The 27,911-nt window shown below is 39.1% G+C and overlaps 2 protein-coding genes across 5 annotated transcripts in view; one reads left to right on the top strand and one right to left on the bottom strand.

The window, feature by feature from the left end:
• On the bottom strand, positions 1-17,043 carry LOC134880283 (uncharacterized). Of its 4 annotated transcripts, XM_063907105.1 has the most exons (6): positions 14,770-14,848; positions 14,627-14,664; positions 4,830-4,905; positions 4,375-4,530; positions 2,721-2,860; positions 1-382 (listed from the first exon to the last, which is right to left on the bottom strand). In XM_063907105.1, the coding sequence occupies exons 3-6, from the start codon at positions 4,894-4,896 to the stop codon at positions 158-160; spliced, it is 588 nt and encodes a 195-aa protein (XP_063763175.1). In that variant the 5' UTR covers positions 4,897-4,905; positions 14,627-14,664; positions 14,770-14,848; the 3' UTR covers positions 1-157. The 4 variants fall into 4 exon arrangements, with proteins under 4 accessions (XP_063763175.1, XP_063763174.1, XP_063763173.1 ...); XM_063907104.1 differs by lacking the exons at positions 14,627-14,664; positions 14,770-14,848 and adding an exon at positions 16,945-17,043 and having other exon boundaries at positions 2,727-2,860; XM_063907103.1 differs by lacking the exons at positions 14,627-14,664; positions 14,770-14,848 and adding an exon at positions 16,945-17,031.
• bco2b (beta-carotene oxygenase 2b) overlaps positions 13,953-27,911 on the top strand; it is a 20,235-nt gene continuing 6,276 nt past the window's right edge. The window contains exon 1 of the mRNA XM_063907102.1: positions 13,953-14,178. The gene's annotated coding sequence lies outside the window, so the exon portion shown is untranslated. The remainder of the gene's footprint in view (positions 14,179-27,911) is intronic.

The following is a 27,911-nucleotide window of genomic DNA, read 5'->3' on the forward strand; positions in this document are numbered from 1 at the left end:
TCAAGGTACACCACTGAGTTATTTTTATTGAGTTTATTGCATTTCACTGATGGGATACAGTCATGTGATGCAGTGCTCCTAACTTAGCCAAACGGTCCACAGAGCCCTTTCTCCTTAATGAGACGAGCAGGGTGGATTTTTTTTCCTGGTGTTGAGTTCATTTTTGAGACAAATTCAAGATACAATTAACATCCACTTCCCCTTCTGATACATTCTTCAGGACCAGTTTCTGCAGAGTGGAGTTGTTTCTGTCAGGCTCAAATCCCAGGTATTTATTATGGCACATGGCGGACTCAAACTGGTACTTGCCAGATCCTTGGATTTTTTTCATGTAGAACAATGCGCTGCAGGCATCATCATGAATATCACGTGGAAGATCCACCTATGGAAAAAGATACCTGATTTAGTAATGCATTCAGTCAGTTGAATAGAGCTGATAGAAGCTGAAGGAGTATCAATTACTCTCCCAGTGTTCCCCGTAGTTCTTGACGGTAATGGTTGCCTTACCATTTGAAACACTACAGTTCAGCCTTTTGACTGCTTATGCTCAAATATTTTAAATACTAACGTTTTGTGAAAATGTGTTTATGGTGAAATTAGCATACAGCTGGATAAATGACACATGGATTCTACTGCATGAGTTGTGAGAGAGATTGAAAACAAATGTATTAATGTAGTTTGACTGTTGTTAAACATGGCCCTAATTTATTTCGATTCATCACAACTTTTCTCGTGCAAGAAAAACAGACCGTTGCTATGGAGAATCAAGGGACTAGGTGCAGTGATATCAATCTGTAGAAAGTAGTTTGGTCAATTTAACGTCAGCTTTGGACAACAAACATGACAAAGCGCTCGCCCAAACCAATTCATAAGATTTCGCCCCCCCAGTCCCCTGTATTTAGCTGGTTCTGAGAGAATGATCAATATTCTGCAGGACAAGACATAACAAAAAAAGCACTATAACCCATCTATCAGCTGACGCCAACAGGTAAGCTGACATATCAGTGAGAGCAGCCCAAGGTCGCAGGCCTGTGCTCAGCGAGGGAAACTGATAAACCTGGTCAAAGTTATGGGCCTAGGTAAATATTTCCCCAACCATTGTGTGGTTTTATAAAAATAACATAACTAATTGCTCATTTACCTTTCTGGAGGATGTGTGTTATTTTCTTCTGCAGAAACGTTTAGAAATCATAGAAAAAGTCTCTGCACATCCATGGGAACATTGCATACTAAACTGCTAATAGCTAGCTCTGCATACTTTTAATGATACCAAGTTGGGTGGAGGTTTGACTCGATCACTGGTTCAAACCTCCACCCAACTTGGTATCATTTAAGTAATCAGTTGCCTCAGTTTGTATGTATTAATCCGTTACTCAGTTCTCTTTACTTTATCTGAGTATAATAATTCACTGCTTTATACTTCTAATATCAAATAAAATATAATTATAGGTTAAAGATCTAGTTGCATTTTACAAAGTAATTCAAATGAACCCCAGCTTTACCAGCTGCGAAAAACACGTTAATGCAGCGGCCATTTTATTTCTGTTACTTCTTAAGTTTGATTTTGAATGCTGGACTTTTACTTATAACAGATCTGGAGTTAGTACTTTTTCCACCACTGTAAACAACAAATGAAAGCAGTGTTGTTAGACGTTTTTATCCGAAGCGACTTACATACATTTCATACTGTGGACAATCCCCACATGAGCAATTTGGGGTGAAGTATCTTTCCCAGGGACACAACGACATGATGACTGCAGTGGGACTGGAACCTGGGTTGTGGTCGAATTGCCAGTTTAGCTTAGGAAGGTTCCTAATGGAGCCATGATAAGAGCTGTTTGAATTCTCTAGATGATAGGATAGGAGCTATGAAGTGTTTATCATGAAAAGTTACGGTACTTATTAAGCAATTTAAACTTACTGTGATCTTCCAAAGTGCTTTGTTTTGAACGTTCAACACTATATTGATCTAAAGGCGAAATATGAACATTGCTTTTTTACTGAAATAATCAAACAAAGTCAACATTTTGCAGTGTTTACTGAGCAGTGTGGGGTTTCTTAAACTTTTTAAAACAAGTTTTAATGTTGATATGCACACTGATAGGTTAAGGCCTAAGGTTATTATAAATTAATTTGTATTTTTAAATATTTTCATACAATCATATTTGGATTCATTTGTATTAATACGTGTGGATCCAGGGTGACAGGCTTAAGTTTCACTTTACTTTTTTATTTCAATTCCAACCCTGGGCATGAAGAATATATGTTTCACTGTTCTCCACGTTCATAAAGCATAAAACAACTGCATGAGAGCGCACGGTGCAAAGTCTCTGAGTCTGACAGCAGTCCGATGTACAGAAATCTGTAGTTCCCCACAGCAGACGCACATTAATAACGTCCGTTGGCGCATCATAAATACGTGGGATAGTGTAAGTGCAGTCGGATTCTCAAAGCACCGCAGCCTCTTTTCCAAAGTCCTTTTGAATTGTCCTAACCACTATTCCTTAACCCGTGAAGTTACACACAGAGGTCAAGGAATAGACAATAGGAAAAGACGATAGGAGCTAATTTTTGGACAATTCCACCTCAACCCTGCTCTCCCCTGACTCGAAGATCAGCGCACTATCCCACTGCGCCACAACCTTCCCCACACAGTCAAGGAAGAGAGCGGCCATACACCATACGTTGTAAATAACTGTCAATTATTTGTGAATACTCACTCTTACTTCAGGATGAATGTGAAAATCCTGATTGCAGCATACCACCACTTTCTTGTTGCCAACGACGGCATACAGCATGGCTGGAATCCCATCTCTGCCTTGACCTTTCTCAAGGTAAGGCTGGATTCCAAATTTGCAGTCTACAATGTAAAAACAGCAAGCAAGAGGAAACAGCAGCACACAAGTGAATGATGGATTTCCACTAAACCGGTTCCAGGGCCGGTTCCGGGCTAGAGCCTGTTTCCACTGCAGCGGGGCCGGCTCTTAGCACCGAAAACCGGACTCACTGCTAATAATCTGTTATTAATGTTGTCTTCTATTTTTAAGTATGTTGTTTTAACTGTGTTTTTATGAGTTTTTACTCTGTAAAGTGTCTTTGAGTCTCTAGAAAAGCAGAAGATGAGTAAATCCTAAAGGACACTGTACACTGTACCTGTTTAACAGGTGTACAGTGTCTCTTTTCCTAGTGGCTGATTAAGATTCATGTTCCAGGCTCCTTCAACTATGCTGCATACAATATAATTAAGACATAAAATTAAATGGTGCAAGTAAAATGCATAAATAATCCAACTATATACATGTTATATCGAGTAAAGTAATATCAAAATAAAAAGTCAAATCAAACACTGTATAGTGGAATAAAACAGACCAGACAGACATGGATTTTATGTTGCAGGAAATAAGATCTGTGGCTAACGCACATTTATGATACTTACACGTTTTGTTCAGCAGGATTATCTTCACATATAAACATCACTTTGTGATTTTTTTAACCGTAATTGCAATCGGCAGAAGTATAAACAGTTGGATCACTTTAGGTCACCGTCACTTGGCTAAAGACGGTCTCATTTAGTCACCTTTCGACACACAGAATCTTCGGACATTCTTGTTTGGGATAATTACTGACGTATTTTATGTTGTGGAACAAAATGTGCATTTGACTTAGGCTTGTGTTAACCACGATCTTATTTCAGGCTTCGAAGGACAAACAACATTCAAACAACTTTGACTTCAAGACAAGGGAACCAGAAGTGGTAAGATGCTAACTCATTTCTAGTTCTTCGGACTCATTCCTGCACCACTCTTTACAATATAAATATAAGTGTAGACTGTAAACAGATTGTGTTTTACACATTCAATCTTGTATTGACACTGTATTGTGTGAGTAAAGCTTCTCCTGCACACATCGCGTTTCATATTTGGAGTTTTTGAAATAATGTTAGACACCTGGCATACAGCTCCAGAAAAAAATAAGAGGCCAATCCAAATGTTGGAATAGTTTATAGAATACAATAAAAAAACAATTTGACTAAAAGACATACTGATAATGCTGAAGTGGACTCTTCATTTTTTCTGGAGCTGTATGTCTGAATCATCTTTTATGGCTGACAGCAGGAATGTTACTAATATTTAATTTGAGCACTGTATTTCCTTGCATCCTGTTAGCCAGTAGGATCCAACAATATTCACCACCATGAAGCGTCTTATAAGAAAGTTCATTTTTAGTTTGATTTGAAGATACTTGTTTCCAAATGCTATAAGTGTCCAAATAGATGCTATCGTGATATTTTCGCTATTGTAAATGAAAATGGTTCCCCGTTTATAAAAGGTTGGAATAAAGTACAATATGTTGCCGTGTTTGGCTGCACCCTACCTGAATGCTGTAGCTGATCGTTGTTTAAGTTGTTCACTTCAAACTGACATCCAGGCTTAATCAACAGGAATTTGTTGTCCTTGCTTTGGACCCAGTATATTTTGGGTTTCTGCGATGACATTTTGAAGCTATCTTCGTCCAAATCTCTACAAATCTCTTTGAGAGAAAAAACATGTCATAACATCAGCAACATCATACAGTTCTAAATGAATGCAATGTGGAGAAGAAAAGCACAAATGTTTAGGACTGTAAAAAAAATTAACTACACAAGAATTTTCTCAGCTCGTTCCGTCATGTTTTTTGTAAAGGAAAAAGAGAACAGATACAGATAAGATTTCAGGATTTAATTAGAAACATAAAAACAATAACAATTATATCAAAAAATATTATGAAAAAAAACAAATATTTCAAACCATTTAAAAGTAGCTACTGAGGAAGAATGAAATCACATTTACCTTGAAAGTAGAAGGCATTATCACAGGTCCCCATAAATGAAACACAAGAGTCTCCACAGGACGCCATCAGGTAGACCTGGTAAAAGGAAAAACGTCTTTATATATTTTTTTGTTCTACACGTGGTGGTTTAAGATGTAAGTACACGATAAATAAGATAGCTGACACATTTATTCAAACAACTTCTCAAAAAGTTGTTTCGACCCAATTCTTTAGAACAAATTCACTGCTTTTTTTGAATTCCCTTAGTTGAACTCTGAAATTAGCAGCTTTCTTTTCCTTGTTTGTTGTCCAAAAAATGGTTGGTTTACTTTAGACCTATACAGGCTAAGCACTTTGATGCGTGGACACAAAAAAATTAACCTAATATAAGGAATCTCGTTCAGAGGAATCGGTACAGAGGGACACGTGACATCTCCCATTTTGAAATCCCTTTGGCCCATTCCCATCCCCAAATACAATATTCCATCCTACTATTCCAATATCAGTAACCGTATTCAAACTATTTGATCTCATCAGATACATTTTTGATGCTGCGTTCACAATTAGGAATTTCACTAAAATGCTGCTTTAGCTTAGTTTAGTTAATCACTAAATGTATCAATGACTAATTATGGACAGTAACTAAGTATATATACTTTAGTACTTTCCTTCAGTATGTATTTTAATGTGATGGTAGTTAACTTGTGTAATTCTATTTCCTACTTTATACTTTGACTCCATTCCATTCTTAAGCAAATGTTGTAGTAACTTCAACGATTTGAATTAGGAAGGTTAATAGAGTATATAATCAACAAATCATTCATTGTGTATTTCTATAATAAAGCTGTAGTGCGTCCACCCAGCTGATTACAATATACACTATAGCAGGGGTCACCAACCTTTTCGAGACTGAGAGCTACTCAAAGGATAATGAGGACCATGGAGGGCTCCTTGTTTGATATAGTCTTTCTGAAGAATTTAAATTTGCAGTTTCTTTTAAATAATGAATATTATGCATTTGATAGGCTACATCAGTGGTTCTTAAACTTTTTGTCTGACGACCCCACAAAAAAAACTGGAGAGGTTTGGTGACCCCACTTTCCCAAAAGTGTGTAAGTGTGACGTCACGTTTCCGTAGCAACCGATTTTTTGTTCCAATCCAAACAAATTAACAATGTATGACGATTATTTTATGGAAAAGGAACGATTTTGTGTGAATTAATTTACGAGTTTGCGTCTCCAATGATTTGAGTGATAGTCATACATTTTGAAAGAAACAGCAATGCCATCTGCAGTTTGGTTGTTTGGGGGCGGGCTGTAAATCGCGTTGCCAGGACAACGTTATGCATTGCAAACCCATGGTAACGACTGTCAATCAAGCAAAAACAAATAGGCAATGTGTAAGAAAAGGCCTGGGCGGCAACAATTTATTAACGCAAACAAGAACTGGAACAAACAAAGCAATGAAACAAATGTCCAAATCAAACGGGAGTCAAGAGTCAACAGAGAGTGTGTATGATTGGAACGATCTCACTTCCTCTTATACGGACGCCATGTCAATGAGAAGGATGGGCCTGCTTCCGCGAGCATAGCAGGTCAATTCGGGGATCGATGCTGCTCACAGCAACACGAAGATTCTCCTCCATGCTGTTGAGACGACATCTGTATTTGTTCTTTATGTAGGCCAGGGACGAAAATGTCTTTTCGCACAGATAGGTTGATCCAAACGGCGTGAGGATGTCCATGGCAGCCTTGGACAACCCGGGGTATTCCTGCACAACTGACAGCCAGAATTCATCTAGAGTTTTTGAGGCAAACGACGCCTGCAATGTGCGGTCGCTGGACAGCTCAATCAGCGCATCCTCGAGCTCAGATGGCAGGTTGTTTGAGGAGCAGTTGGTGAATGGTTGTCGTACCCAGTCAAAAGGCTCTACATTCTCCGTGAGGAAATACTTATTGAATTTGTCGAGGAGACTACGAAGATGACAGGTTATTGACTCTTTCAATGAATTGGCATTCATGTCACTCTCCAAAAAGTCGTGCAGCTCCGAGAACATTTCAAAGTCCCCACTCTCTGCACGGGCTGCCCAACGCTGCAATTTTTTTGTGAAAGCATTCACTTTGTCTGAGAGGGTCAGGATGTTTGTGCTGGGGCCTTGTAGTGACAGGTTGAGACTATTTAATTTGTCAAATATGCACGCCAGGTATGCAAGACGTGATAACCATCTCGAGTCAGTGAGATGGTCTGCAAGAGGGGAATGCACGTCTGAGAGGAAGGTGCGCACCTCGCTTCGCAACTCGAACAGGCGTGTAAGAACTTTGCCCCGTGAAAGCCACCTTACCTCTGAATGAAAAAGAAGGGATTCATGTGCAGACCCCATTTCCTGGCAGAGAAGGGCGAAGAGTCGTGAATTTAAAGGGCGCGATTTGATCGAATTCACTATTTGGATTGCTGTTTGAAGAACATTGTTAAGCTCGGGTTCAAGTGTCTTGGATGCCAGGGCCTCCCTATGGATAATGCAGTGTGTGAACTTGACATGTGGTGCAACGCTAAGGACCTTGGCTTTCAGCCCTTTGTGTTTTCCCATCATAGCCCCGGCACCGTCAGTGCATATGCTTATGCATTTATCCCAATCCAGGCCTGTCTCCTCCATCCAACCATTAAGACAGTTAAAAATGTCTCCACCAGTACATCTTCCTTCCATCGGAGAGCAGCACAGCATGTCCTCATGCAGTTTCCCGTCATGACTGTAGCGAATGAAAACCATTAAATGGGCTACATTAGTCAAGTCAGTAGACTCGTCTAACTGCAAAGAAAACCGGCTGTTTTTCACTCTCTCGATGAGCTGGCATTTCATATCATTAGCGATGTCGTTAATGCGTTTGGACATGGTATCATTGGAGAGGGGAATCTGTTTAAGCACACTTGCGATCTTTTCACCATGCATTGCTGTGGTCATCGCAATTGCTGCAGGAAGGATGAGGCTTTCAGCAATTGTGTGTGGCTTTTGTGCTTTGGCTACAAGGTGGGCCACTTTGTATGACGCTGCCAAGGCTTTGGTGGGCACAGTAGCTTGGCTATGCACAACGGTCTTTTGCCCATGCAGCGCAGCTTCTTTTCGTAAAAAAAATGTCATGGGTTTCTGAGCATCATCTGGATGTCGGCTTTCGAGATGTCGTCTCATTTTTGTGGGCTTTAAACTTTCATGTGCCAGAACATCGCCGCAAATAACACACTGTGGGTGGTCGAGCTCATGTTTTACCTGGCACGTGAATCCATATTTAAGAAATTCTTTCAGGTATCGGCGACGCCTCGTTGGTGGGTCTTTTTTATTCTCACCACCGGCCAAACTTGTCCCATCTGAGGATCGCGGAGGAGTAGGTGCACAACTGGAGGTAGATGGCACTTCTGAGCTCAAATCATTGTTTTTTAGCAGCCACCTGTCCATTTTTGATGAAAGTTATAACTAGGCTAGTGGCTAAAAAAGTGGCTAGTATCACAAACGTGGCTAGTAACGTGGCGAGTTAACTATGACGTATTGTAAAAAAACCGGGAAGAAATTGAGTTTGAACAGTGGGCGCAGATTGTTACATTGTTTCTATCATAGGACCAATAAACGATTCGAAACGCCATTTAAAGCTGGGCAACTTTTTTTTTTCTCTCTCTCTCTCCCTCTTAACAGCGTGTAGGAATGAGAAAAAGGCAGATTTTCATTGTATTGACATTTTATTTTTCGTTGTTTCACCAGGTGTTATAACAGCTAATTTCCGACTGAAGTAACAAATAATTTTGCGACCCCACGGAAGTTTTTGCCGACCCCGTTTGGGGTCGCGACCCCTAGTTTAAGAATCACTGGGCTACATATACGAACATTTATTTTTACTGTAGTGCAAGCCACCTTTTGTACACAGCTCAGGCCCCTTTTATGTGGGCCTGGGGGAAATGATTGAGGAAGACAATAATCTCCCTCTTTTTTGCGAGACTTGCACATGCCTGTTCTCCATGCCTACACACATACCTGGAAACTGACATGTTGTGTAAAAGGTGACATGTCTGTAAACCCAACCCCTATAGGGGGGTCTGGGGTGGATCACGCCGTAAGATTTTTAAAAATGTTAACCCGTAAACTATGCATCCTGCTACTCTCTGAGTAGAAAATAAGGCAAAAAAACACGGAGCAGATGAGAGAGTATGTATTCAGTGACAGTGGAGGAAAATATCAAACATAAATGGGAACAAACAGTTAAATGTGAACTGCGTAATTTTAGTGTTCAGTGTCTGTGTGTTTGCCTCGGACTGACGTGTTCCTGTTTTTCTGACGGCAGATGCTGCTGACAGACGGAGAGTTAATCATCATCATCATCAGAAACATTTCATACAGATATTTATTTATAAAGCGATAACTCCTGCTACTTTTAGAACGCCCATTTGTTGACTGCCTGCGGGCGACCACCCATCGAGTACCCCCTGCAATCCCCTCAAGTACATCTAGGGGTCCCCGTACGCCTTGTCTATGGTAAGGAACCACTGAGCTAGACTACAGGCAGTGGCGTTAAGTAACCAAGTACTGTACAGAAGTACAATTTTGAGGTAATTGTACTTTACTTGAGTATTTCCAATTTATGTTACTTTGAACTTCTGCTCCACAAAAATTCAGAGGTAAATAGTGTTCATTTACTCCGCTACATTTATACAGTACCTTTAGTTTCTTTGCAGATATAAACAGTGGTGGAACAAGTATCCAGATGCTTTAATTGACTAAAAGTTCCAATACATTATTGTCAAAATACTTCATTACAAGTAAAAGTCCTGTGCTCAAAATCTTACTGAAGTAAAAAAGTATTATCAGAAATGTGTACTTAAAGTATAAAAGTAATCATTTTGCAGAAAAATTGCATTCACGTGTGTATATAACTATATTTATACATTTCTGGATTATATTGTGCCATTTAACTGTTGTAAACAAACAAAGTCAGATTGATCTTTTGTAAAAAATATCATTTGACTCTTTTGTGACTTAAAGTTGTTTAAGTCACAAAATAACTAGTTCAACTTTAAGAAATATAGTTTGCTAAAAGTATCTAAAGCTGTTACATAATCTAGTGGAATAAAATTACATTATTTTCCTTTTAACCCTCTATAGCATACTGTTGCCCTATACAATGTCAACAGACATGTTTGTGTCCAATAAAATGAGGGAATGATATGGGTGTGGCATTTTGTCTGGGGGTGGAGCAGTCCTTTCTGCAAGCAAAGCTACATATGTAAGATACATTTCACTTTTTAACATATTAAAAATATATCCAACTTCAAATAAAAAACATATGCATGTGCATGAATACATAAAGAAGTATATTTGATTGTTTAAAGACTTATTATGTGTTTATTAATTTGCTAAAACTATGTTTTGATGTTCGTTGCCTCAGGGGAACACTGTGCATTAGACCACTTTTTCCCAGGCAATATCATTCAAGAGTACAAATGTGCTCAGCTGTAAAATGATAAACCTAGTCGATGTTTTTACTTTACTATCAACTGATATTTACAGGAAATGGACACCAAAACCTTTTATGGGCAGAAGGGACACAATCAGGCTGTCAGGGCTATTCTGTTTGACAGTGAGGACAGTGAGCTTGGACGGAGTGACAGTGAGGACAGTGGAGGTCAAGATAGTCAGGAAGAGTGGATCCCTGAATCAGGTTTGAAAATTGTTAGGCTAGGGGTCATTCAGTATCATTAAGCAGAGTACTAGTGTGTGTGTGTGTTTATTTGGCAAGCATATTAGCGGAAGGAAAAATGTAAACTAGAAAATTCAGAGACATTTTGACTGTGACTGAAACTTTGGTGCGCTTCCCGATGCTAACTTGGGTTGATTTAGTTAACGACCGACAGTCGTGTTCAAAGATCAAAGAGTGATGTCAGATAACTATGGTGAGTACTACACTGTATGAGGCAACACGTTCAAATGTGTGTTTCTACTTGGGCTTTCTGTGTTCTATGAGGAGATTGCATCTCTATTGAAAATGACACTGAGTCTGTCAATGAAGAGGAACATGCAGATGTAGCCGAAGTTGGTAATCCAAGCCTATACCTCGGTGGAGAACAGTCCACAATCAATCATACAATCCTTAACAAGAACGGCAGGGTGTATTGAGAAGTGACGAAATCATGTCCCCCTCCAGTATTTCAGGCAGTTTTTTTCTGAAGACATTCTAGAAGTCATTGTTCAGCAGTCAAATTTATATGCAATGCAAAATAACCCAAACAAGCCCCTCAACCTCACAACAAAAGAGTTAGAGCAGTTCCTGGGAACTGTTGTGTACATGTCACTGTTTAGTTTACCAAGGACCCGCATGTTTTGGAACAAAGCCTGCAGAGTGTCCCAAGTAGCTGACACCATGACCCTGAATAGATGGGAGGCCACTAAAAAATACCTTCACTTCAGCAACAATGAAAACATACAGGAGGGAGAAAAGGATCCATTACGCAAGATCAGACCGCTTGTCACTGACCTAATCTCCAAACTGAAGTTGATTCCAATGCGTGAGAAGCTGGCTGTTGATGAGCAGATGGTCCCATTGAAGGGGAGAAGTAGACTAAAGCAATACCTGCCATCAAATCCCCAAAAATGGGGTTACAAAATACTCGTCTTGGCTAGCTCTGATGGTGCCCCGCACAACTTTGAAATGTACACAGCGAGAGCGGTACACCCCCCTGAGCTAGCAGATGTGGGAGCAAGTGGCAATGTTGTCCTCCGCCTGGCTCAGCCTATACCTAAGCAAGAGAACTACAAGCTCTTCTTCGACAACTGGTTCACAAGTGTCCCCCTTGTGCTCACACTGGCTCAGCAGGGGATTGACATGATTGGTACCGTTCGTTGCAACAGATTACCAGGCATCAACTTAAAGTGCGATGCTGAGCTCAAGAAAAAAGGACGTGGATCGTTTGAAGAGAAGATGGCCATTGTTGGAGAAACCACACTGCATGTTGTGAAGTGGTATGATTCCCGCACAGTTAGCCTTCTGAGTGATTACGCTGGAGTGCACCCTGTCAATGAAGTTGAAAGATGGGATCTCAAGTAAAAGCGTATCATGAAATTCCCCCGCCCTGCTGTTGTAAAGGAATACAACAAGAATATGGGTGGAGTTGATCTGCTTGACTCACTGATTGCACTGTACCGAATCATTTCATAGACATGATCATTGTGACCGCCTGGCTGCTTTCCAGAAGAGATTGTGAAGGTGCAGGCATGAGCTCGATGGAAGAAATGAGGCTGTATATCTTCAAATCATATATTGCTGAAGGTCTGCAAAAGAGTGGAAAGAGTCCAGAACGCAAGAGAGGTCGTCCCAGTTTCACAATTGCTGGTGAGCATGAGGACAACAGAAGAAAAGGACCAGCAACTCCAATTCCAGTCCCTGATGTTCGCCTGGATGCCACGGCCCACTGGATAATAATGGATGAAAAGAAGGGGAGACGCAAGCTATCAGGGTGCACAGGCACACCCAAAGCCAATTGCAACAAATGTGATGTGCACCTCCGCTTCACATCCACAAGCAACTGCTTCCTGAGGTTTCACACAGAGGGAGAATGTTAGCCACGCACAGACTCACACTGATTTGGGTTGGTTAATATGAAATGTATTCATGAAATGTTATTTTTTTAAATGTGTGCCTCTGAGAGACACACACACACAGACAGACAGACAGACAGACAGACAGACAGACAGACAGACAGACACACACACACACACACACACACACACACACACACACACACACACACACACACACACACACACACACACACACACACACACACACACACACACACACACACACACACACGTTGGTTAATATGAAATGTTATTTGTTATATTTTAAAATGTGTTCCTGTTATATTCTCCCAAAATAAAAAGTCATGCCGTAGAGCAGGGGTGTCAAACTCAATTTCATCGTGGGCCACATTAGCATTATGGTTGCACTCAAAGGGCCGGCTTTAACTTTAAGACAATATAAATGTATTATATATATATAATAAATATTGCCTCTGCATTGGATAATTATTGGTTTTGGTAATAGCTACATCTGAAAGCTTTAGTCTAAGGCAAATAATCGCAAGGGAAAATATGCAACAATTACAACAATTGTACAATTTATTTAACAGATGAGTTTGGTAGCATTAACACGTAGTTGTGCACTGACATATGGTGCACGTACACACAGAAATATTGTATGTGGGTGCACACTTACATTTCTCTGTCTGTTAAATAAATCCCATGAATTTATGACATTAATTAGCCTCATTTTTATACTTTTTTAGATCAAGCACTATTTAAGTATTTATGATTTGAATTTTGCAATATTTGAATAGTCTGAAAGCCAGGACTTTGAAAACCCCTGTTCCAGACCCTGGTGTGTATCACCTGTCATTCATTGTTTTCAGGGATGGGGAGGGGCGGTGAGGAGGAACACAGAGGAGACGGTGATCGCGGGAGTTTTCCTCCTGCCTTCACAAACTTTACACACGTATTTACAAGTATTCATCGTCTGAATATAGAGAAAACTAATTCATAAGCTGCAACTCAAGACCTCATATCACAAAAGTGGAAATAACCGTAATGCAAGTTTTTTTTAAATGTGTGTCTCTGAATGAGCCGTAGCGACAGCGGACTGACAGAGCGGCACATTCTGTGAGGAAGCAACCGACTGTCGGTTCTGGGTCCGGTGTTTCTTGTCTCGGTTGCTGAAGCAGATTTTGCTCCGTGTTTGGTGTCGCTGTGCGGCTGTAACTATGCTCTGTCACTCACTGCATCACTCGACACTGACTGAAGTTACTTCAGTGTACGTCACAAAACGAGATGAATTGTGGGACATGTAGTTTATGGGCAACGAATTTCTGTAAAGCGGCGTGTAGCCGTATAATAAACGTATTATATTCTTTGAAAACTCTCGCGGGCCACATACAATTAGTTTGCGGGCCTGATTTGGCGAATTTGACACCTATGCCGTAGAGGGTTAAATACAGTGGAGCAAAAGTATAAAGTAGCATAATCACAAACATCACGAGACGTTCCGACACCAGAGGAACAATTGTGCGGGTAGAATAGTAACTCAGTAAGCCTGTTTAGTATTGGTTAAGAGGGCTGCAGGCTCACAATGCAGAGCTGCAGGCTCGTAAAAGAAAAGAAAATCACACGAGTGCGTGCAGGCCACAGCAGAGAAGGTAACTTTCTCTCTCGCTCTGCTGGTTGAACCCCGAGAAGTTCAGAGACTCGTGGCAGAGTGTTGAAGATCTGCAGCCTCTGTGGAACCGCCGCCTTTTGGAAAGCTTGTCAGCCAAATCCCCGTTAACACACCAATGATAAGGTGAGCTAACATTTCCATAGAGACTCGTTCATATACAGCAGGTCACAGGGCCGTGCAGAGGCTCCACTAACATGTCATTAATAACACACCGAGACGTAATGACACATGACCGGTATCACATATTATTTAGCCCACTTAAACGGAGCATGAGTTTAATTTCAGCATACTGCTATAGATAGCTTTAATTAATGAGCTGCAGTAAACTACATGTTAGCATTTAAAGCCATACTTTCCCGGTTATTTTTGGTGAAAGTAACTCAATGTAACGCAATAGCATTGTAACGCATTACATTTCAGAGACAGTATACTAATGTCATGTAACTATTACTTTAAAAAGACAGTAATAAGTAATATGTACTGTATTACATTTTGGAAGTAACTTGCCTATCACTGATAATGATACCCATCAATAAGCTGCCATGCCTGTGTAGTAATAACATATGCCTACCTTTAATAAAGATGCCCGCAAACAGCGTTTATAACCCCCTGTAGATAAAGACGACAAACAGACATAAATAAGGGTAAAATAGAAATAATTCCTTCCTGATAATACTTCGCCCTAAAGCCCCTACATATATACCAACACCTTACCTATGTCTCAGACTCGCCGCACCCTGCTGTTATGGAGGTGTTGAACAGTCTGTTCACACGCTGTGCAAGAGACCGTCGTCTGGGGCGGAAGTGAAAACAAAGGAGTCAATGATTTGTCGAAAATCGTATTCCTGTTTCAATTTCTCTCAAATGCCTAGAATTCCCGTTTTTGGTTCAAGCCTGATAAGCAATTTTCTCACACTTCTTAAACAAGTTATTACATGATAAACACACGTTTTGGCTTCTATAGGTTATTTAAGCTAGTTGGAAATGTCTCTATAAACAGTATTTTACCTCCTTGAACTAATTTTGCATCCAGCAAAAAGCTGTGACTTGTTATTTTTGGAGATAAAAGGCGTTTTGAGAAAGTAAGTCCTTTGTCAGATAGTTATTAATCAACAAAACCTATGATTTATAATCGCGTTTAAAGGTTTGCCACTTCATATTTTATCTGTTATCTCCTTTTATCATATTAATCCGTCGGCCACTAGAGGGCCAACACGAGCTAAGAAAGATATGCAGTGGTGGGATACAGCCTCTTTATAAATCCATGGATACAGTACTATTTTGAGGTAGCCTTATTGTACTTTTTGACATTCATAAACATTTGATGCTCCTTTATCATTCTACTCCACTGCAATTTGAAAGCCAAAGTTGTACTTTTTATTTCACCACATTTATCTGACAGCTTTAGTTTCTACTTCAGATTCTTAGCTTACAACAATATAAATCAAATAGGCTAATAAATAAACATTGACATCTTATTACAGGTTAAGATGTTCAGCAGCAGTATACAAAGTAATTCTGTTATAGCACCACCTGTACTAGCTCTGTTGAACAGATTAATGCATCAACAATTACAATCCAGTAATTCAATATACAATATATAATTCTGAATATGATTATCCACCTTTTTTGTATTCTGTAAAATGTAAACCCTAATCATGGAACACTTAACAAGTATTGACACACAAATGTGAGGTTTAATAGCTTTTTGATTATATGATAACATTCTTCATACCTCTGCAGGGCATACTTATGCGTGTCTGAACTTGTCGTTAAACAAGTCCGGTTTCACCTCAACCAGTTGTACTACCATTTGTTATGTGGCTGTGAGGGAGTGCAGTCATCTATCAATTGAAAGATTGTGAGTTCGATCCAAACCCACTGTTTCCGTGGGCAAGATTAACACCTTCAATTTATAAAGTCAAATAAAAGTGAAATAAAAAGCAAAATATTAACCATTGCATTGTATTGGAGTAGAGATATAAGTGGCATAAAAATAATTATTCACATGAAGGACAAGTACATCAAATTTGCACTCAAATACAATACTTTAGTCATTTATCTTAGTGACATTCCATACAGCTGCTATATGTAGCTATGCTAAAACCGTAGCCCTTAATTTCCTCACAACAAAAGCTTTCTTTTTCACTGGGCTCTGTTGTTCGGCTCAGTCACTTCTCTAACAAATATCCCTGTAAACACCAAGTGAAACATGGGATATGAAAACAGTTCACAGGGTTTGTTATCAGAGAGATAGCCTAACTAGCATAGCCTACACACTCCAACAAAAACATCAGCTCTATAATCTTTTTAGGTTATACAAGTCCATTTTGAAAAGTACTTGTCTTATCTTATCTATCTCTGCTTTAGAGATGTGTCACAAGAGTGATAACAAAAACGTGTGTCATGTTGTCAAAATACATTTTTCTTGTTTTTTTAATCTAAACATAACAATGCTTCTGGTGCCTTGATTTTTGACAAATTCACTTGTATAGCATGCCAATGAAATAATCGATTCTCATTGGAAGCATTTTTTGCTAAATGTAGCTTTTATTGGTAGCTTTTTATGCAAATTATAAGCTATTTTGGTAATTATTAATCTTAAGTTAAGATAAACAATCTTAAAATCAGCCCAACCATAAGACCAAAACACTCATTATAAGTGAGTCAGAGTAAAATTTACTGTTTTCTGAGTGAGATGCTTAAAAAACCTTGATTGCATCAGAGATGATTCTCCTGGAATATGACACTACTTCATCTATTAATGTTCATTTCAACATAATTTGCTGTGTATATGTATTTCTTATCATATACATATTGTGTGCTACAAAACAATCACATATACTAATAAAACTGGTACATACAGGAATGACGAGTAAATGAACAAACCGAGTCAAGAGAGGCAGACGGGCGGGACAGACTGGGGATCACAGGACTGGTACATACAGGAATGACGACCATATATTGACGACGACACCACAAGGAACACGAAGGGAAGACAGGACTAAATACACCAGGGTAATCACAGGACAAGACCCAGCTGGGAAGGGGGAGGTGAAACACAGGGGCAACAGGTGAGCACGATCAGACAATCAGACAGGAGGGAAACTAAAGACAGGAAGTAACTAGACAAGACAGGAAGTGAACAAGACAAGACAGGAAGTGACAAAACAAGATACATTTCCAAATAAAACTGAAATCCTAACAACATACAATAATATTCATTTCAACATCATTTACTGTGTTTCATATCATGCAACATATTGTGCTTTACAAAACAATCACATATACTAATAAAAGTGCAGAATATACAAGTGGCATAATAAACGAGATACAGACACACTCAACGCACACATTGTTTTAAATAGCATTTTAACACTCTTTGAGAAGTGTTCAGCATGAGGGCCTCTCAGGTCCTCATTTTGCTAAGGAATGAAAATGTATATAACTGTCACATTGAGATTGAATTTCTTCAGAACGACATACACTCAACTGAAGAGGGCAGTAGATTTTTTATAAGAATTCAAGCAAAAAGCACAAAAAACAGTTTTAACGGTTTAAAATGTGGTAGAAGCAGATCTAAGCAGCAGGTGGAGGTTCAGAGCTGCCCCACAATATTGTCTAGATATTTGGATGCTACACGGTCAAAGTTAGAAATGGCCCGGGGGATATTCCCTGGATAACTGCAGGACAGGCTCATTTTAGGATCTGAAGGCACTAATCTTCTGTCTTAATTCCACCATATTGCTATCAAAGAGTGACGCAAACCATCAGTCAACAGCCTCTTCGAGGGTTAAAGGTTTTTGTATTGCACTTTTCATATATAAGGTGCAGCTCAGCCGAACTATAAGACAAAAACATTCATTATCACTGCGTTTTTCTTAAATAACAGAGGTTAAATTGCACATTTATCTAGTCCACAGACTCGTCCGATCTTTCAGCAGCTAGATTTTAATGCAAATTTTAAGAGTTCTTACCAAGCGAAATTGGCATATCACATTGGCAGATTTTTAGCTTAATACAAGAAAATGTGATTTGTTTTATGAATATTTGCTTCTTTCTAGTGGGGCTGCTTTTGCAGTGTAATGGGAAAATATTCCAAATGCTCCATGGCGTAGGGTCTGTGTTTGTTGGTTATGAATGTTGATCTGAATCTGCCCTGCGGTGCTGTGGTGGATGGTGGCAGCTGGTGTTGTGCGTGTGGCATGACAAGACAAGCAGTAGATTATGCTCTGTACTGTTTGAAACTAAGTGTTAACAAAAGATCATGACATGCATCAATATAGAATATCACTTTATCTGTTCAGTTCAGAGGGAAGTGTTCCTTATCGTGATTCATTTTACCTCTGAATGGTTGTCAGACAGTGGTTAAACTCTGCCTGACTTAGGTCATTAGAGATAACAAAGCATAAAAACAGTCATTCATAGGCCAAGGAGTGCTATTCAGTTAGTCAATGAACACTGTTTTTTTGTTGTTGTAATTATTAGTTGTCACTACAACATGAGTCAGAGTCACATTTACTGTTTTCTGAGTGAGTGTCCGACGCTTAAAAACCCTCGGTTGCATCAGAGATGATTCTCCTGGAATATGACACTACATATGACACGGTTCTGTCAGAGTTTGGTAACAGGACCCAAGTGCAGCAGTGAAAGCAGGACAGGTGAGGGCGGGGTTCCAACAAAAGTGGGCTTTATTAAAAGCTGTACATAAAAAACAAGGAACATTGCAAGGGCAGGCCAGAGAACAAAAGCAACAAATAAATGAACAAACCGAGTCAAGAGAGGCAGACGGACGGGACAGACTGGGGATCACAGGACTGGTACATACAGGAATGACGACCATGTATTGACGACGACACCACAAGGATCACGAAGGGAAGACAGGACTAAATACACCAGGGTAATCACAGGACAAGACACAGCTGGGAAGGGGGAGGTGAAACACAGGGGCAACAGGTGAGCACGATCAGACAATCAGACAGGAGGGAAACTAAAGACAGGAAGTAACTAGACAAGACAGGAAGTGAACAAGACAAGACAGGAAGTGACAAAACAAGATACATTTCCAAATAAAACTGAAATCCTAACAACATACAATAATATTCATTTCAACATCATTTACTGTGTTTCATATCATGCAACATATTGTGCTTTACAAAACAATCACATATACTAATAAAAGTGCAGAATATACAAGTGGCATAATAAACGAGATACAGACACACTCAACGCACACATTGTTTTAAATAGCATTTTAACACTCTTTGAGAAGTGTTCAGCATGAGGGCCTCTCAGGTCCTCATTTTGCTAAGGAATGAAAATGTATATAACTGTCACATTGAGATTGAATTTCTTCAGAACGACATACACTCAACTGAAGAGGGCAGTAGATTTTTTATAAGAATTCAAGCGAAAAGCACAAAAAACAGTTTTAACGGTTTAAAATGTGGTAGAAGCAGATCTAAGCAGCAGGTGGAGGTTCAGAGCTGCCCCACAATATTGTCTAGATATTTGGATGCTACACGGTCAAAGTTAGAAATGGCCCGGGGGATATTCCCTGGATAACTGCAGGAAAGGCTCATTTTAGGATCTGAAGGCACTAATCTTCTGTCTTAATTCCACCATATTGCTATCAAAGAGTGACGCAAACCATCAGTCAACAGCCTCTTCGAGGGTTAAAGGTTTTTGTATTGCACTTCTCATATATAAGGTGCAGCTCAAAGTGCTTCAACAATATGGCACACAAAACAAGATGGTGTATTGATAGATCAAATCATTGTAGGCAAAGGTAATTTCACTATCGCTGATAGAATCATTGATGAGATAAAAAAAAGACTGCCAGTCCTTTTTTATAACTTGTATTAATTTTTTCTTGTGGATTTTATGGTGAAGTGGGATTTATGGCTTTTAACGTCTCAGAATTTTACCCTTTTACAGTGTATTTCAGAGCAACTAAGTGCATTTACTCAAGTACTGTAGTAAAGTACAATTATGAAGTACTTGAGTATTTCTATTATATGTTACTTTGTACTTTTACTCCACTACAATATATATATATATATATATATATATATATATATATATACAAAACATATTAACATATAATATATATTATACTGAAATGTTTGCATAGTAAGTACTTTTACCTTTGGTACTTTAAGTATATTTTAAATACTTGTGTTCTTTTACTTGAGTAACATTTTGAATGCATGACTTTTACTTGTAACAGAGTCATCCTACACACTCTAGTACTTCTACTTTTACTCAAGTACAAGATCTGAGTACTTCTCCAACCTTTGGTTTGACTTGTAACTCTATCAATCCCCTAAATGTTTTTTTTCAGCGTACGATTGTACTTGTACTACAGCTACCAAAACATGAGATTAGAAGCTTAAAAAAACAAGTAAATGTTGTGTGTTTTATTTTGGAAGTGAATTTCTTTCTTTTTTTTAGATTTTTTGGGCAACCAGTGCCTTTGATACAGTGACAGTGCAGTTCAGAAACGGGGAGACATAGGGGAAGACGCGCGGCAAAGGGACTCAGGCCGGATTCGAACCTGGGTCCACCGCATGGGGATCAAACCCCAGTATATGGGGTGGCCACCTGCTCTACCCACTGAGCTATACGACGGTTGTGAATTTCTTTTATGACTTGTTTTACCTCCTATGTTTCTTCTGGCCTTTGTAATGGCCCTTGTGTCTTTACATGACCTCTCCAGCTGTGTCTTGTCAATGTAATTAGTCCTGTTTCTATATATGGCTGTTTGTCCAAGTGTTCTTTGTCAGTTCGTTGTCATTGACCCCGATGAATGTTTCCTGCCATCATTGTCTTCCCGTAATGATTTAGCTTCCAAACTTTCTGGTGTCTGAAATATTCCTTGTCTCATCCCTGTTTGTCCCTTGGTTTGTTTGCTACTTTACCTTTGTCTTACTATGCCGGTTACTTTATTGTGTACTGGTAACAGCTTTGATTTGATAGAGCTCACTTATAGTTCTTAATACCTCTTTTGTACTGCATTTGGGTCCGGACTTCCTTATCCGCGTGACAGTGAACTAACCCTCATTTATACTGAGGACGCAGGGGACACCACCACTTTCGGAAATGGCGCACTTTGTCTCCACCACTTTGCAAAAGGATCATTTGTTAAAAAGGTTCTGGAAATAGCCTGACCAAAGAATTGTACACTTGAGAATGAGATTTAAGGTTTATGTGCTTAAGAGAACATGTACATTCTCGAGGACTGTTCACACTTTTGGGGTGTATTTCAAGTAACCCAAATGCTGCACTTTGGACCTGCAACAGGTTAATGTTAGAAATGATGGAACAGAAAATAGTAAGCTTTGTTAGCAAGGAAATGTTAGCCTACATTACTAGTGTTTTGTTTGCAGGGGGGCTTGATGCAGTAGGGTTTGTATGGCTGAAAAAAAGGTTCCCCACTACTTTTTCTAACAGTGACCATGGTGGTTTCACAGTAGCGACTTCCAGTACATGGAGATTACTCAACACATCACCTTCAGATAACATAAAATTTAGGGTTTCTTTAACTTTTATTTATAAAAAATTCTATTATTCCTCAAATCACTGTACGTGCGGCAATGGGAGACAACATTCAATACTCAAAACTCCCAAAAGATTTGAACTTTATACTATAATTGAATTTTTGATGATAGTTTTTCAATTGTAAGCTGAACTAGAATCCTTTATTGGTTTGTATTGGATAAAAAGTACTAATGCAGATGACACTACTTATTTGTATTGCCAACCTAACAAATCCTTTAATCATTTAATTCCATCTTGTTTTGTTCATTTTCGTTTCTTTGTTAAGTCTCTTTGCATACTTGAGAACCTTTATTTTTTTTTTACAGCACACAGCGCCACTCTCCTCCACTCTTAAATGCTACAAGGGGTGGCATATAAGGCAATTTTCCTAGAAAACGTTCATATAAACCCACTGAACAGGACCTGTTCAGAGTCAGGCGGCCGACAGAAAAAGATGACTGGATGTAAACAAAGTGGAGCTTTCAGCTGCTGTCAAACAGGGGCAGAAAGAGTGCAAACATTGGACTTTGATTGGTTGAAGATGAACTCCAGTTAGCCCTACTCAGCATGAGACCCCTCCTAAACACTAGTGGCAGTATAGATAACCAATTAAGACATCCAATTGGGAATAGCCTTTGTACCCTAGAGGTGAAATGAAGTTGAGCTAAGATAATGCTATTCAGATCCAGCAACACCACACCTCAGCCAACACTGAATTCAAAGTTTGAGAAGGTCTATCCAGAGATACCCCACACAAATGTTAGGCTCTATACAATCACAACAATATACAAATAATAATAATGTATTTGTAAAGCACCTTTCATAGCTAAAAGCAATCCCAAAGTGCTACAGTAGGGGCATAAAAGACATACATAAAAACACAAGTTTAGGAAAAGCCTTTTTTAAAAGAGGTTTTTAGGCCCTTCTTTAGAGTTAGTGGCCTGCGGAGCCTTCCGCTGGTCTGGAAGGGAATTCCACAGGTGATGAGCGGCTGAACAGAAAGCTCGATACCCCATTGTATGGAGCTTGATCCTGAAGGGGTGAAGCAAATATTTGTTTGTGAAACGGAGGTTGCGTGTGGAGGAGTTTTGTGGTGAAATGAGTTCCTTGGTAGGAAGGAGCATTTCCATGGATGCACTGATGGGTGGGTACTGCTCTGTATTGGAGTGAGTCATGGTGAGGAGAGCGTTGCATTAGTTGAGCCTTGAGGTGACAAAGGCATGGACGAGTTTTTCAGCATCCAACCGGGAGAGAGTAGGGTGGAGTTTTGTAATGCTCCCTAGGTGAAATGTTCAGCTTTTGGCCAAAGAGGAAGTGATTTGTTGTGCCAATTTATAAGCTAGTGTAAGTTATGCGTAAGTTACTTCTTCATATGTGCTTATTTCAACGGCCCTTCCACAAATATCATCAAATATTCTACATGTGTATGTTCGGATTAGCCGGAATAGTTGGTCATTCTTGTTTCGACAAGTCAGACAGTTGCGCAGCATTTTTTGGCACCTTCAACATACATGTGTTACTTACAGTGGTGTAAAGTACGGGAGAACATTTACTTGATTACTGTACTTAATTCTGATCCTTAGGTTATTGTACCTAAAGAGTACATCATTTTCAGGTTCATATGTGTATGTTGTGTCTGTACTATGACATGTTTACATGCTTTAGTGTTCAAAAGTAGTCTTTATTACATACTGCCTGTGCTGCAGCACCTCTTTTCACCCTCTGTCTGAAACCAGAGCACAGTCTGCTCTGATTGGTCAGCTGGTCGGCTCTGTTGTGATTGGTCAACGGTTTAGAGTCCCACCACTTAACCTCACATCACATACAATGTTTTGTAGCGCTATCCAATAGAAGCAGAGACGTTAAATAGTGATGTCATTATGTTACAGATGTTAACAAAGGAGTCCAATGGGTGTTACACCCACGTCGGTAACTGATGAGGAAGGGGTGCGTTTTGGCCAGAAAAGGTGATGTTGGTATTGGGGATGACTGGACCTGGTTTAGTGTGCCAAGCAAAATAGCCTCTGTTTTGAAGCTATTTAGCTGTGGGAAGTTTTGTTTCATCCAAGCCTTTATCTCCTCGAGGCAGGTGTTTGAGGATGATGATGTTGACAACTGTGAGGCTGCCTGTAGGATAGGGATATTATATACAGCTCTGGAAGAATTCAAGAGACCACTCCAAATGTTTCTTAAATCTTTATCTCTACATGTGTGGCAGCCATTCCGGTGTCTAATAAATCCCACCACAGAGAAACATTGTCAGTAGTTTATAAAATAAAAATCATTTATCAAGACATATCTATAAATAATAAAACAGGAGAAAATTATAATGCTAAAGTTGTCTGTTCATTTTTCCACGGCTGTAAATATCGTTAGGTCCCACGGTTAGTTTGTGTACATCTCTCTCCCCCTTACTTTCTCCCTCCAGATGCCAGGCCTGTATGAAGGCCTGAGGAGCTGCAGCACCCCTCCTTCTCCTCTGAGCTGTATGGACGGCATTGTGTGCCAGTGCGGCATGTGTAGTGTGTTGTCTCTGAGTGAGATGTGTGATCTAGTTTAGTTTTTCTGAGTGTTTTGGTAAGTGTGTATATGTTTTTACAGTGTTTATTGTTGTTTTACTTTGTCTTCAGATTGTTTTGTAACTTTCATAGTGAGCCCTTTTTATTTTTGATCAACTAAACAATATCTTTTAGGTTTGCAAACAAGGCTCCTCTTTTTTTCGCCTGGGTATTTTACATGTTGTCATTACCCCTACTCCGCATAGAGATGAGAAAAATTATTATTTTTATTTTTGTTGAACAAAATCTCCTCTTGATGTCTGTGTGAGTGGATCTTTGTGAGACATTTGGCCCCAGAGGGCTTTCCGACACAGACCTACTTTTCGAGCATACATACTGGGGTCTGGGTCTTTCCCTCTATTTTCTGCTTGACTCGTCTGAGTCGAAGATACAATCGAACAACATCTTCCCCCGGGAAACCCTGCAAACATCAACTGCCGACAAAGCACCATTTACCATTTTTTCAAAATACTAACACATTTTCTGGGCATAGGACTTATAACTGCACCACTCTATATCTTGGGTGTGATATGTGTACATGCAGACTGCATACAGTTCATGTGCAGCAATATGAATACGGGGTTATCATTAATAAACACTGAGGTGATTGTTGGTACTGTGGTTTGAGCTTGGCTTTTATTAGATAGTTATGGCAGCGTTAATTATACAGCTCTGACAAACAGACACAAGCTACTCTTTGTTTCCACCATGAAAAAGTGGGAATTTTGGGTTCATTCTGTCCTTAACAAATCAAAGAGAACAAAATAGATTATATTTGTAAATGGTGGATACACTTTAAAAAGTGTAACCAACATAACAAGTTATAAATGACCAAATGAGTGAAAATGCATAAATCAGTTTGAATACAAACACAGTGTTACAGCAGTTAAATCTGGCCTCTTTCTCATCATGTAAACCGAATAAAGGCATCTTCAGGGGAGTTTTATTATTGGGGTGAATATCCAATGTTGACACACCATTGCTTTGACAGAGGATACTTCTGAAAAGTGGTCTCACTTTCATGATTGCTGCAGGACATTTGGTGTTTTTGTGGGAATTTCCTACATGAGATAATCGCTGCATATTAGGATAAAATGATTTCAGTACTTTTAGAAATAATACCTCTGGTGTTTCTCTCCATGACATCATTACATTGAAGAAATAGGTTGACATTTTGGGAGATTTGCCAGAAAGCACATAGCCGAAGCTTTTTTTCCAAATATCACACGACGCCAATATTTTATTTTATCTTACCAGGGAAACCAGAGGAAATGTTACTTAAGGAGCATCAACATGTAAATGGCTCCTTTTACAGTGCTATATTATAATATATTATTCAGTTTTTATCACTTACAAACACATTTAAGAGCATTTTACAATTGTATTAAAGTTGATTAAAAAGAAAATAAACAAGTAAAGAAGAAGTATAACTTATGTCTAAGTTACTGCCTTTTAATATGTGGTTATTTCCACACCCTTCACACAAATATCATCCAATCTTCATCAAATGTGCTACATGTATATGTTCGGACTAGCCAAAAAACGTCGACAAGTCAGACTGTTGCGCAAAATTTGTTTGAACCTACAAAATCCATGTGTTACTTACAGTGGTGTAAAGTAAGTGAGTACATTTACTCGATTACTGTACTTAATGGTAATTCTTAGGTTATTGAACTGCTCCTAACACTAGGATGGGTCAAATGCAGAGACCGCATTTCGTTGTCCTAGTACTTGTACTCTGTGCAATGACAATAAAGTTGAATCTTATCTTATCTTACAAAGTACACTATTTTCATCTGTGCTGCAGCACCTCTTTTCAGCCTCTGTCTGAAACTACAGCCCAGTCTGCTCTGATAGGTTAACTGGCCGGCTCTGTTGTGATCTGTCAACCATTAGCCTATCACTTACAATGTTTTGTAGTGCTAGTCAAAAGAAGCACAAGTGTTACATAGTGATGCCATTATGTTACGGAAGTAAACAAAGGAGTCCAATGGAGACATTTCAGGCAGGGGAGGCTGAGAAAACGTCCCTCTGTAAGGGACAGATTTTAGCCTTTGCAGACTGTTTACATGCACAAAAACCTATATACAGTAACACACTAAAGGAAAGGGCAAAACCCCAAAAGCAGAACAGGGCCCCTTAATGGCAGAAGCCGCCTTACTTCACTAAATTATCCAACAGTTTTAGTTAGTTACTTTTCAGATTAGGATATAAAACCCTTTATGGCTCTTATATTAATCCTGTGAAATTGTTAGGTTTAAAATCTTAAGACTCTTGAGTGAGTGCTACTTTGCATATTATCCTGCTTTTGATTGAGCTGTATTTTCTAAATGTTTACTCCAATTAAACCTGAACACATTTTCGTCGACTCATAGACCAGGCAATCATGACACGGTTATCAACATTTTCTATGAACAAAACTAATTGGAAGGATGGTGTTTTGTCAATGTTCCAGGACTACGAGTTTCATGAACCAGCTTTGCATTGAAAATTAATGCCATTCTTGAAGTATGTTCAATATTGTCTCAGGTGCTGGGAAAAGTTCATATTTTCTGGGTGTCCCTCTGGAAATGTGGCAAACCAGTTAATAGCTAAGTTAATATATTGTTAGTTTGTCACCTTTATGGTGTGAAACATAGCTTCTGCTCCTCTTTCTTCTTTTGTTCTTTTTTTATGCTGTTAGTGAAAGAGGTCTGTGTTTGAGGCAAGGTTGTCCAACCAAACAGCAGAAAGCACAGATTTATAGAGAAATAACCTTTGGAAGTAATAACATCAATACAAAAAAATGCGTACTCCAGACAATAACGAGACAAAGTTGAAATTGCACGTTATTCTTAATGAATATTTACTTAAAGAAATAAAGTTTGGATGCTTCTTAGTGGGATAAAAAGACCCCTTTCACCTTACTTCCCTCTAAGCATGGCTGCCCTTTGCTTTAAAGGCACATAATTTATCTATGCAACATAGGTAAACATAGTATACTGTAAGAGCATTTGGTTCAACTTCTGCCCTCTACAGCCTCTGTTTCACCCTAACATAACATGATTCTTTCCTATGGATATAGATAAGACAAAGTGGGAGCTGATTAAGAACATAAGTATTTAAAGCACATACGTCGAAAAGAGGACCAGTTTTCTCCTTAAGTTGCCAGTAAAAACTTTCTGTGGGTGCCAAACTCTTCAAGACTCCAACGCTAATGTAGCTGTGAAGAGATCTGTTTTAAATATTATAAACATACAATTTATTGCATAATCTATATAAGCAATTTAGATTATGTTGTCAATCTAACCTTCACGTCTGTAACCTTTGTGAGGAAACATAAAGAACAGCGAGTCAACCCTTTATGCCCCATGCTGGCAGTTAACTAATCGACCTTTCAGTGTCCCCAGGCAACCATAAACCAATTAGCCCGTCTCTTTAAGGGTGATAAACATAGGTGAAATGTACAATGATACAAGCCGATACCAGACACTCATTTTGCTGCACATGAGCCCAAAAGGAAAAGTTAGCAAGAAAAGATACCCCAAAAGCTGTCAATTCACTGTATCATCTCGAGTAATTCATTTGTCAAGCATAGATGGAGCATTTGTACCCTTGTTTGTTTGACAAAATATCCCCCAGATGATCATCAATGCATCTGCTTTGGTGTATATTTAACTTTATACATCAAAGAATATATTATTATTATTAATATGTTATAACATGAAAAAAAACAACTACTTGATACAGCAGTAATTTTGCCACTTGTCAGTGAGATAA

The sequence above is a fragment of the Eleginops maclovinus genome, chromosome 18 (genome assembly GCF_036324505.1).
Source record: "Eleginops maclovinus isolate JMC-PN-2008 ecotype Puerto Natales chromosome 18, JC_Emac_rtc_rv5, whole genome shotgun sequence".
In the NCBI taxonomy this organism is placed as follows: Eukaryota; Metazoa; Chordata; class Actinopteri; order Perciformes; family Eleginopidae; genus Eleginops; species Eleginops maclovinus.